The 13,055-nt window shown below is 30.5% G+C and overlaps 1 protein-coding gene across 6 annotated transcripts; it reads left to right on the top strand.

The window, feature by feature from the left end:
- Nucleotides 1-6,910: 6,910 nt before the first annotated feature.
- On the top strand, nt 6,911-13,055 carry LOC7491105 (histone deacetylase 8). 6 transcript variants are annotated; one of them, XR_002983610.2, is made up of 6 exons: nt 6,912-7,270; nt 7,466-8,046; nt 8,897-9,206; nt 11,331-11,495; nt 12,741-12,837; nt 12,929-13,055. XR_002983610.2 is itself a non-coding variant. In XM_024608088.2 (4 exons), the coding sequence occupies exons 1-3, from the start codon at nt 7,015-7,017 to the stop codon at nt 9,197-9,199; spliced, it is 1,140 nt and encodes a 379-aa protein (XP_024463856.2). In that variant the 5' UTR covers nt 6,911-7,014; the 3' UTR covers nt 9,200-9,206; nt 11,341-11,768. The 6 variants fall into 6 exon arrangements, 2 of the variants coding, with proteins under 2 accessions (XP_024463856.2, XP_002313479.2); XR_002983609.2 differs by having other exon boundaries at nt 12,741-13,055; XR_002983611.2 differs by having other exon boundaries at nt 12,616-13,055.

Genomic DNA, 13,055 nt, shown 5'->3' with positions numbered 1-13,055 from the left:
AAATTCCTCTGTATTACAAATTTAGATATTTACTTACGTAAATTAAATTAATAAATTCAAAAACTAAAACTAAGAAGTTCAACTTTAGTTAAAAATTAAAACAATATTCTCATCTAGATATTTAGTTAGTTCAATTAAATTATAAATTTATCTAGTTAATTATATAAATATATTCGAGTTAATTTAAAATAAAACCAACTTAAACTAGGTTTCGGCAAACGGATCACTGGATTTATTTCATGTTTGAGAGTGTTATTATTATTTTTTTTTTGAAATTTTATTAAAATAATATTTTTTAAAAAACTATTTTTTTATACCAATATATTAAAATAGTTAAAAAAACATAAAAAAATTTAATTTAAAACTAAAAAAAACTTAAAAATGTTCAAAAATATAATTAAAATATAATACAAAATATCAACAAACTCATCGGGACAGGCGTGAGAGACAGGGAAAAGGTTGGTGTTGTGGTTTTGTCGGCAAAGAGTGGTGTTGTGATTTCTTTGGCAGTTGACCAGATGATGCTTTAATAGTGTAAGATACGAGGATGAAAAGAAAGAAGATACAACTTAAACTTTATGAATTCATGATATCTTATCTTACAATTTCCAAGTTATATATATAACCATTTTTTACCGAAAATAAATTGATAATTATGAAAATGAGGGCTTGCATGACTAATTAGCATTTGGTTACAAATAACTGGATTTGGGTTTGAATGGTATAATTTAGCTATTTGATATTCATTTCAGTTTTCTATTTATATTTTCTTTTAAATAAAATTTTCAACAACATTTCAAAACTTCTCAAAACAAAAAAGTAATAGTTTTAAACCAAATTTTTAATATTATCATAAGGCTAAAGGGTGTTTAGGTTTGGACATATAAACTCTCGCGTAAACATAGGATGAAAGGTAATAAGATTTCATCGAGTAATGAGACTCAAGATGAAAAAAGAAAAGAAATAAAAAGTAAATAAATAAATAAATAAACAATACATGTGATGTGTAAAGGGAGAATATGGTCTCTGTAAATAAATTTAAAGGTATTGATGAAATTAAAATGAGAATTGATAAATTTAGTTTCAAATTCATAATGACAACAAAACCAGTAATGGGTTTCGATGGATAAAAGAATTAGAAAAATTTAAAATAAATGTGTTTTAAAAGTGATAAAATAATTCCAAAGAATTATAATGAAAATGAGAAATAAAATTTAAGAAATAATAACATAAAAAAATGTTGGTGTAAACCTTGGTTAAAAATAGATACGTTACCATGAAGCAGTAAAAAATCCGCAAGCAAAATAAATGGTTAGAAGGCAAAATAAATACATTTTGAAATAATTAAATGGTTCCAAGGATTGAGTATAATGATTAATATGACTTATGCAAGGGTGGAATAATACAATTCAGATTTTCGATAAAAAATCACAAATCAACTATTTTTATGCTATCAAGCATAACTCTTAATTTGATTGTTAGATTGGGTTGAAATTCCATGTGAAGTCTCCAAACATGTTGGTCTACTTTGGGTTAAAATTTAATGTAAATTGAAGTTTAGTAATGTCATATGAAATTACCAATCGGAAAAAATCCAGAAAAATAGCATGTGGACAATAAAAGGGTCTAGGGTTAGGCCCGAGTTTGGTTGTGAGGCGCCCATGGTTTGGGCTAGGACCGTTGCCGGGGTTTGAAACAAATCAATATGAAGCTATTATTTTAAAAAAAATATTTAATAAATAAAAATAATAATGTTTTAAAATTTTTACTAAAATAATTTTAAAGATTATCAACATTAAAATTCTTGAATATATTTTACAAATAAAAATTAATTAATTTTAAAAATTTTAGAACTCAAAAAAATTTCAAAATGCTCCAACATTAAAATTTTTAAAAATATAAAAATATAAAATTTAATAAATGAAAATCTTGAAATTTCTCATTCATTAACTTTTCTTGACCATTGTACAGAAATTAAAAAAAAAATAAGAAATTAAATTTTTTGAATATATTCTACAAATAAAAGATTAATTTATTTTAAAATTTTAAGAACTCAAAACAAATCTCAGATTGCTCCAACATTAAACTTTTTGAAAAATATAAAGAAATAAAATTTCAAAAATATTTAATGAATGAAAATTTTGAAATTTCTCATTCATTAAATTTTCTTGAACTTTTTACTCTAATAAAAAAATTAATGTTTTAGGTAAAAAGTTAATTTATAAAAACAAAAAATATGGAATTCTTAGATTTAAATAATTTAAAAAATTATTAACCATTAAACTTTTTAAATTGTTTTTCAAAAGATTACTAAAAGTTTTAAAAATAAATAATAAAAAGGTATGATCCATGAATTCTTTTATATATTTCTTAAATATTTAGAGAAGAACTTGATTAAAAAGGTATACCACCTTTTTTATTTCGTAAGCATCAGTAGTTTATAATGATCTTACATTTTAGTCCAATTTAATTGAATTGAGAAATTTTATGAATAAAAGGTAAACTTTATCCAAATCTTTTTGGCCAATTTATTTGTCAAATTGGTACAAATGGCGTTCAAACCATAGTTATAGAAACTGATCTAGGGATTCATCTTAATTTTTTTTTTTAAATCAAAACATTATTGTTTTTATAAAAAAAATAATTATGACTATATTAGCTAGGTTTTTTATTTTTTTAACCTAGTAGAATCCAAACATGAAATCAGCCAAATATTAAGTTGATCACAAAGATTATCTGGGTTTATAACATAGGTTTAAACTTCAAAGCATATTCTTAAAGCACTAATTATGTGTTAGATATTGTAGTGTTTAATTGAAAGTATAGAATTGATTTGTTTTTAGATTTTATTTTTATTATTGATATAAACACATTAAAACTATAAAAAAATATATTTTAAAAAGTATTAATGTAATATATTTTCACACGAAATACCTGTTTGATATTGTAGTGCATGTACATTTCAATAGTATTTTTCGCTTGAAAATATATTAAAATAATTTTTCTTTTCAGATTTTTTTTTTATTTTTAATATCAACAAATGAAAATCATAAAATAATCACTAAAAAACCATTAGTTTAATATCTTTTAAAGTGAATATACTTCAAAAGTTGATTCAGAATGTCATCTAGCTATCACTTCCAATGCCCTTAAATTAAAATAGAAATGATCTAGCCATAAAATATATGAACGTCACGGTAATCAGCACATACGTACCTGCAGAAAGCTCGAAGAAAACAACAACAGCAGTTAGAACAGCCCACATTGCAGACACACCAAAACCATTGTAAAGAGGTTCAAAAGTAGCAGGAGAGTACTGTGTGGTTTTAGGTTCGAGTCCTGTGATTACTCATATGATGGCCATTGAAGGCTTACATGGTCGTTAACTTCAGGGCCCGTGGGATTAGTCGAGGTGCGCGCAAGCTGACCCGAACACCCACGTTAAACTAAAAAAAAAAAAAAAAAGTAGCAGGAGAGTAAAGCCAACGTGAGAGGAAACCCTACTTTAGCTTGGATCATCATTTCCTGATGATTTCCATGCCTTGAGCTTTTGGTACCCTCGTGTAAAGAGGCCACCATTCTCATGATTTCGAGATGCCATTTCCATTATTGGGAGGAACAGCCTACCTTATTATTTCCTTATTCAATCAAACATAATACATAATATATAGTTGATTAGAGTCATATTCATACAACAATAAAGTTAAACAACTAAGTACATATGACATCATAATTAATGTTCATTCCAAAATACATGTTTTTTTAAGTTTAAAGTATTAATACATCATTATAGAATACACTGAATGTTAAGAAGCGCACGGGCGCACACAATCTAGAATAAAAATCAAAATAGAAATAAACTATGGCTCTAGAAAAATACATGAAGTATTCGAAAACCAATACAATATTAAAAATTACAACAAAAAATTGCATTTTTATACATTTACGACATTCAAGTATTTATACATACATAATTATCATCACATGCAATCATCATTTATCACATGTAGAAATTCCCTCCTTTTGTTTCCTCAAGATTCATTCCACATTCATTTCTTAGTATTCGACCTTTAGCCGGTGAATACATGGAAAATACAACAATGTTAATATTAGCTAAACCAATATCATTAAAATCCATTTACATGGACGACTAATCAATGCCAATATCGACACTCCCAATATTATTAATTTTCACCGAATGAGCAACTAATCAATTTAGTGTTAATATCAGCTACATTGATATCATTAGTATCAATACACATGAATGATTAATCAATATCGATACTGGTACTTTCCATATCATTAGTTACCATTAATGGACAACTAATAAATCCAATGTTAATATCAGTTACACTTATATCATTAGTATCCATACATATTGATGACTAATCAATAATTTTAACCGACTTTCTAGTATATTCTCATTCTTACGTTTCTTTCATTTCTTTGTTCTACTGTAGAGTTGCTAAACATTTTAATAATAGGTAAACAACGATGAATTATTTAATTTTTAAGTAAATAAGTTAAGTGACGAGCACTTATCTATTACTCGGGACAATAATGCTCGTCCTATCTAGGGTCTTGGGGTCTTGTTTCTGCAATTTCCCCTATAAAAACAAGATTTTAATCATTATCATCATGTTCATTTAATCTTAGAAATTATATTTCAGTTCCACATTTAACACATATTTATCACAATTTTTAAATATGACCACATCATATTTCATCTATATATACAACACATTCATGTTTGGAAAACATATTTTCCATATTCATTTTAACTATCCTAAAATAATTTAGGTTAACATCATGTCATGTCTTCATTTGTACACATTAAATAACATCAAGGTTCTAGGAAATTCTCTTACCATAATAACACCTTTATACATTGACATATTTTTTTTTTATTTAAGTTCTAAAACAAAAGTTCATTTATTTTTTCTATAAGCCGAACCTACCTTCTATTTTTCATGGCATTCCTTCTAATTTCTTGTTCAAGGATCATTCCAATAGATTTTAGTTGAAGTTCAACCACAATATAACATAACATTGCATTCAAAGTCTATTCTCTTTTATTTATTAACAAGGTCGATTTAACTTTCTACATATTGTTCTAAATCAATATCCCATATATACACATCATTTATGCAATTTTTATACACAATTCTACACAACAATTCAAGCAAATTTCAACATAATTCATTTTAAGCTAATCCTCCCATTTTTTTCCATATTCACAAACTACAGTCAATTAAGCTTTCACACATTCATTTATCATATTTATCAACCCACAACACTTGGAGTAACATATATTCAATAAGTGTTTAAATTTATTTAAAGCCTTTTTTAATCTTACCACCACCCTTTTAATCCATTTAATCAATATCTAAAATTGTTCTAACTATCAATCCTAAGCATATATATTCCAACACCAATACAATTTACAAGGCTATTTTAATCAAATCATACACAAATCCAACACTTTTGTCCCTACAAAATTTTCTAACTCAACAAAAATTCCATGTTCTTTCCTTCGATTCATTCATTTTCTTTTAACTCATTAATTCTTCACACAACCATACTAAAATCTATTTGATTTTTAACATAACTATTCATCAAAAATTCTTTAACATACCACAACTAACATTTTTTTCACATGCAATGCAAAGAACATACAAATTTCAACCCAACTAAAAACTCATTTTAACATAATTTTTCATTCATACACATCACATAGTCACATACATTCATAAGTTTCAAACAAATTCCTATCATGTGCCCATTACCCACCCATGGCCGGTTTCAAAGGGAAGGGTTCTTCCTTGGTTTATTTTAATTTTTTCCATAATTTCTTCCTTGGTTCTTCCTTTTAAAATAAATAGAACAACAAAATAATAAATAAAAAAAATCTTCCCAACCAAGTTTTTAGTTCAATTTATGGGCTTTTGTCACTATTTTCGCCCTCTCCTTCTTCTTTTTTCAAAGTTTCTTGTTTCTTTCTTTAAGTCCCAACCCCTTCCCATTATTCTTCCAATCTTACTATTTTTTGGTGTAAATTTCTCTACAAAGCTTCACTTTCTCACCAATTTTTAAGTAAAGGAAGCAAGAAGAAGAAGAATGGAACGAGTTTTTTTGAGCTCTCTCTCGATTTTGAGCTGCTAGAACAGTCGGCCAATACATAAGTAAAGAGGGTCATTTTTATTTATTTACAAAAATATCACTATCGTTTATGTGTTAATTTTTATATTTTTTCTACCTATTAATACTCTTGTAACATTTTATCGAACTTTGATTGACCTAAAATTTTAATTTAAAATAGAATATGTTGGGAGACTCTTGTAAATTTTTAGCCCGATCAAATGGTTAGATTAAAATATATATTTAATATCATAAAATTAGATAATCAATAATTTCACATAAAAAAAACCAAATTTTACGTACAATTTTATTTATTTAAATCATTATAGTTTTTTTTTTTTAAAAAACTAATTCATTTGACATTTCCATCCATACTCATAAAAATTTCCTATTAATTTATTATTTTTAAATTAAGTATTATTCTTTTTTTTTGCTGGGGTTTACAATAATAAAAAACAAAAAAAATCAATTTAACTCTATATAATTTATAAAAAATAATTGTATCATAGTAAAAAGACTATTTTATTTTCCAGAGCTTAAAAGTTTAAAGATTAAAAGATAATTTTATCATTATATTATTAGAATAATATTTTGTTTCTTAGAATATAATAACTTTACTAGTTAATTATATTGTGAAATAAAAAATAATTGTGTCATTATAAAAAATAACCTTCACTTTAATACCTAATTCAAAAGTTTAATAGTTAAGAGGTAATTTTATCGCTACCATGTTACAACAAATAGTTGGGTAAAGTAACTACCATTCTTCTTCTTTTTAAAAAAATAAAATTAATTTAATGCGCGGAAAATTTTCTCTAAAATTTCTCCCCATCCTCGCAATCTCACCTTAAAATCCTCTAAGAATTGCTGTCAGCCATGGCTGCTGCTTGCTCAAACAAGATCATAGTCGTGTTCTGGCACGAGGGCATGCTAAACCATGAAACTGGAAAGGGAGTTTTTGACTCAGGAACTGATCCTGGGTTCCTAGACGTGTTAGAGAAGCACCCAGAGAACTCAGACAGGATCAAGAACATGGTTTCTATACTTCAGAAAGGTCCCATCTCTCCATACATTTCTTGGCAACATGGCAGACCTGCTCAAGTCCCTGAATTGCTCTCTTTTCACGCCCCAGGTAACTCTTTCTTTCTTATTATTCAGATCAGCAATTCCCTAGTTTTGAACCTATTGAATAGGAAAGTTGCTATCTTGAAGCCATTTAGAGTTTTAAAGTTTTTGCTTATATGTTTTATTGGCAGAAAGAAAATAGGTTATTTTTTTCAATCTGTTGCATCGTGTCTGATTTTTTTCATTTATGTTAAAATTGCAGAGTACATAGATGAACTAGTTGAAGCAGGTAAACAAGGAGGGAAGATGATTTGTGCCGGAACTTTCTTAAATCCTGGCTCATGGGATGCTGCACTTCTTGCTGCTGGCACTACACTATCAGCAATGAAGCATATTCTTGACGGGCATGGAAAGCTTGCTTATGCATTGGTTAGGCCGCCTGGTCACCATGCTCAACCTAAACAAGCAGATGGGTATTGCTTCCTTAACAATGCTGGTCTTGCGGTTCAATTGGCCTTAGATTCAGGGTGCAAAAAAGTTACGGTTATTGACATTGATGTTCATTATGGAAATGGAACAGCGGAGGGATTCTATCGGACAGATAAAGTACTTACCGTATCCCTTCATATGAACCATGGTTCATGGGGTCCATCTCACCCACAGAATGGATCTGTTGGTGAGCTAGGTGAAGGAGAGGGTTTTGGCTACAATTTGAACATACCTCTTCCTAATGGGACAGGCGATAGGGGATATGGGTATGCCATGAAGGAGTTAGTTGTCCCAGCTGTTCACAAATTTGAACCTGATATGATAGTTTTTGTTGTTGGCCAAGATTCAAGTGCTGTAAGTACCTTTAATTCGATGATAGACCATTGCCAAATTGTTACTATGTTATGAGGCAAGGTTATGCATGTAAACATATGCATATTAGTTTGACAATATAATTATACATGCATAAATGTTACTGTTTGTGTATTTATATATTTCCATATAACATGTCTAATGGGAATACACAGAGGAGTAATAGTGAAAGGGAAACTGAAGAACTGAAATGAGTACGGCATATGACATTGAAATATGTTTACAGCTCTACAGGATGTAGAAATAGGAAAAATGAAAAATTATGTGGAAGAGACCTTCAGATTGATCATTAATTAATCTTTTCCCCCTTCTCCTCTCTTTTTAACCCTTTTTTGTCTTATACAACCTGAAAGTAGCAAAGCACAGGAGACAACTGAGTGAATTATGGATACATGAGAAAAAAACAAGCTTGTGAACTAGTTAAACCTTATACTTCAATTTTTTGGATATATTTTACTACATGTACTAATATTCAATATTCTAGAGAGCTTTCTAGACTAAAACGTCAGTTTTGTGTTTCTAGACTGCAAATTATTAGTAACTTGGCTTTGAAAAATAAATATGAAAATATTTGTGTCCCCTTTCAAATTTACGCATCCTAAGTTGTTCTCTCTCTCTCACACACACCCTCCAGATGGATTCCCTTTTCTTCTTTTTGTGGTTTTCCTCGTAACTTGGACTGTGCATGTTTGTTATGAAGTTCCTCGATTGCCATCATCTCTAGCTATAATTGTACTTCTTTGATGAGCATTTCTCATATTTTGCCTTCTTTTTCTATAACGTTAGTGTTTAAAACTTCGATCTCCTTACTGAGTCGCATTGCTTGCTTCAGTTTGATCCAAATGGAAGGCAATGCTTGACAATGGATGGCTATAGAGAGATTGGACGGATAGTTCATAGTCTGGCAAATAAACACAGTGGTGGGAAGATTCTTATCGTCCAAGAAGGAGGATACCACATCACGTACTCAGCTTACTGTCTTCATGCAATACTTGAAGGTGTGCTTGACCTTCCCCAGCCTCTGTTATGTGATCCCATTGCATATTACCCAGAGGATGAGGCTTTTGCTGTGAAATTTGTTGAAGCCACCAGAAATTACCATAAAGAAATGGTTCCGTTTTTGAAAGGAACATGATTAGAAGGTATGGTATTCAAAGCGCATTTTTTATTTATGATTCATATGCTACATGTATTTTTAATATTATGTCATGCTATCATAGGAACAGTAAGAGTTTAACGTGAATTAGGCTTTTACTTGATTTCCTAATTTATAGCCCTACATTTGCATTGGTCGTAGTTTTATGTACCACTGATTACACAATGATGTGCATGGTAGAATAGAAACAACAATAGAGTTTAATATGTTGTGTATATGATGATTTATCTTAATCCTATTGAGCTGACCAAGACAAGTAGCCATGCAAAGTTTGAAGTGAATAAATTCAGGAGTTGACAAATGACTTTCTTTGGATCTGGAAGAGCTTCCTGAAAGTATATCTTTGTTAATAGAAGGTTTAATTCCTAGCTTTTAGGCCATTATTTCCATGCTAATTGTTATATACTCCGATTGGTTATATTTATTATGTGAGGAATTACATGTTTTATTTCCCTTTTATGCCTTGTCTGGAGGTTTGAATATTTTGTTCCCATTTTAAGATACAAGATCCATATATGGCGAAATTGGTAGATGCTGAGGATTTAATTGGATTGAGCCCTGGTATGAAACTTGCTAAGTGATAAATTCCAAATTTAGAGAAAACCAGGAAAAAAAACAGAAGGAAAAGTTTTGAATCGTTCATTAACATATGATGCTGTTTTCAGTGGCTTCTTATGGTTGTAAGAGAAGAAAAAAAAAAAAAAAATAACTCAGACCTTGAGAAAAGGCTTTCTGAAACTTAGCCCCTTGGAGTGGGCAGTCTTGATATTGAATTTTTTTTTTAATTTGTTAGCCTCAAGTAAGTTTAATTCCAATTGCTTAATTATTTCTGAGCTCTTTGCAGTAGTTCTTGCAGTAGTTCAGAATAATGTAGACTCTCGCAATATATTCTGCACAGCTTCATGCATACAGTTGCATGTTTTTTTTTAGATTCTCACAGATCAATCCTAATATTCTTTGCCTTGTTAGGGAGTCACTTGTCTGTTTTGGTCTGGAACATTCAAAATCAGGAAGATCTTGATGACCTGTTCCCTGCCAACTCTTCACCGTTCACTGTGTTTTGTATTGTTATGTTCCAATGCCATGTTAAAATTGCCTGTGTATTTATGAGACAGTGTTAGAGGTCATCTTTTATCTGTGTAGATGATTTGGTTTCTAGCTAGGATTTTCTCAAGATTTGCCAATGAAGATATTGCTCTCCATATGGTTAACCATTTTTCTGAGCTTCACACGCGCACTAAATGCTTATTTGAGTGATAATGTAACTAACCAAATAAGCCATAGTCCAAACAATCCAGTGCCTGTCTTTCTAATGTTTGATAGCCATCAAATTCAGGTTCTATTTATTTTTTATTTTGTTTTATTTTTTTGCAAAAAGAGTAGAGGAAAGAAATAATAAATTCATTAGAAATAAAAAGGGATGGAAAATGTGATATTTTCTGCACCAGTGAGTCCTATGCTTTGTTGAAGTTTTTTGGCAAAAACATAGAACTTCTGCTAATAATTGTATAAAACATAAGGCTATGGTTGTGGGACGAACGAGTTCAAAATATTTAGGTTGCAAGTGTTGCCCCTTCTGATATAGGACAGATTGGAGCATTTATTTGCCTTTTGGAGAGCCAGAAATTTAGGGATTTCTATACGATTTCAAATTATAGCTGAATTGCTTAGCGAAGATCTATTTAAGATTGACTAGGTTGGAATTTGGAGAAAGAGACGATTCTTGGGAACTTAAATTTGTGGTACATTAAATTCTGTGCAGCACTGAACTCTGGTCTGTGTTTCTTTAACGTTTTATGTTGTGCAACATATGGAAAATCTGTGTGCCCAACATGTTTATCTTCTCTTTGCCTTCTTCCAAGTACCTCTGCCCAATTGTTATTCTCTCAGCTCCCTGTATTCTCATTCAGCATTTCACATACTTAGCAACAATGTTTTGAGGTAAAATTACTGTGTTCAGCCATTAGCTTGAGCTTGAAAGCATTGAACAATGCCAAATTCATTTATGGTCAAGGCATTAGACAAAACAAATATACTTTACAGATTTTCCATTGATTTTTTTCCATGTCTGTCCATAAATTTATGTTCAAGTAATACTCAACATATGTAGGTCACTGCAGCAAGGTGGAGGATTGACATCAAATTTTACCAACTATTCAAGCTGATGAGAAGCTCCCGTTCCGTGGTGGACGTCAAGGATTTGGAAAATGGACTGTCAATATAGGTGAAGGATGATGTTGATCATATAAAACCATCGTTTGTGCCAAGAAACTTGGTATGAGAACTGTACTATAGGAGTTGATGTTTGTTAAAAAATTTAAAATCCTGGGATGGTACAGTGATAAACTGTGTACTATCCTTTGCTGCTGATCATTTTAAGTATAGACACTTAATTGTCACAGTCACCGCTTTATAATTTACTGATAGTTTCTAACATCTGTCATATATTTTTTGTGTACTATCCTTTGCTGCTGATCATTTTAAGTATAGACACTTAATTGTCACAGTCACCGCTTTATAATTTACTGATAGTTTCTAACATCTGTCATATATTTTTTGTACTTGTCATTCATGACATCTGTGGGTTAAAATCATAAAGTTTTTCCATTCTGGAGTTTTTCCCTGTCCTTTGTTTGCTGATATGCATAGCAATCACCACCCATTCAGCTTTGGTTTCTGCTGACTTGTTCTTCAAAAATAATGCCTTTCTTTACTTGCTCAGCGCTTCCACATCAATGAACAGTAATTCAGAATACAAATCTTACTGCAACTCCACTGGCTTTGACGGAAATTTTCTTGGAGATTTCCATTTCTGCTCATGATCTGACGTCCACCATTTATATGAAGTCATTAAGGGCATTTATTGTAGTTCTAGTATGTGATCTGGTTTGCGTGGGATTTATCAGGAATCCCTCTTCAAGGGAAAAAGAACTGGTTTCTACTAACATTAGAATGAATCTGCATTTTGTATCTCTGATTCCATACTAATTGAGACATCCTTTCTTCATCAAGAAAGGTCAGCCCCCCTTTGGAACATCCTGGTTATCCTTTCCTGTCAAATGCATCTGAACATTTATTATTTTTTTGATAGCTTAGGATATTTGATTTGCATGTGCATGCACAAACAAAAGTTTACTGCTCCACCAGTTATCTAATGACCAAACTGATGTTTTCCTAGAAGAAGTGTCATTTCTGGTTTTTCCCCCCTTGTATAGATGGACGTTGGGGCAAGTATATATTCTGCAAATTAGCAGGTTCCATTCATTTAACAGGACTCAACAAGAAACCTTTTGCACGTTAATTCAGTTCCGAAGGCATCTTGATTATATTTTTGCTGTTTTTTGTTTCTATGCTTGATGTAAAATCCTGTATTCCATGCATGTGCTTTGCATCAGTCATTTTTGTGAGTTGACTACATTGAATACATGGAAGATGCCAAGTACATGTAATAATTCAATGTTGGAGCTTGTCATCCTGCAAGGGGGGCTGAAGTTTACTGAGTTTATACTGACTTGTCCAGGCTGATAGAGACATCTTCGCTACCGCACATGATTCAATAAATGATCCCAATGAGCTCAGGAATTCATGAATTACGATATGCTGTCAGGCGTGGTCAGGTAAATATCAGAGTGTGGCTGTTGGGTGGATTATTATTGTATGGGGTAACATATAAATAGACTAATACCCAGGTTTTCTGTATTTCCATAGCATGATAGAAGAAGAAGAAGAAGAAAAGACTTTAATTTCTTGTCAAGATACAAATCTTAATCTTGTCATCTAAAAATTCTCCTTGACATAATATATATTCATACTCAGAAACCATGTTTAAGTTTGA

The sequence above is a fragment of the Populus trichocarpa genome, chromosome 9, assembly GCF_000002775.5.
Source record: "Populus trichocarpa isolate Nisqually-1 chromosome 9, P.trichocarpa_v4.1, whole genome shotgun sequence".
Classification (NCBI taxonomy): Eukaryota; Viridiplantae; Streptophyta; class Magnoliopsida; order Malpighiales; family Salicaceae; genus Populus; species Populus trichocarpa.
The sequence above is the reverse complement of the archived record's forward strand: the minus strand, read 5'-3'. Positions and strand labels throughout refer to the sequence as shown.

Coding starts and splice junctions, on each gene's coding strand:
- LOC7491105 (XM_024608088.2), top strand. CDS start 7,015: ATGGCTGCTGCTTGCTCAAACAAGATCATAGTCGTGTTCTGGCACGAG. Junction 7,271..7,465: donor GCTCTCTTTTCACGCCCCAG/GTAACTCTTTCT, acceptor TTAAAATTGCAG/AGTACATAGATGAACTAGTT. Junction 8,047..8,896: donor TTGGCCAAGATTCAAGTGCT/GTAAGTACCTTT, acceptor TGCTTGCTTCAG/TTTGATCCAAATGGAAGGCA.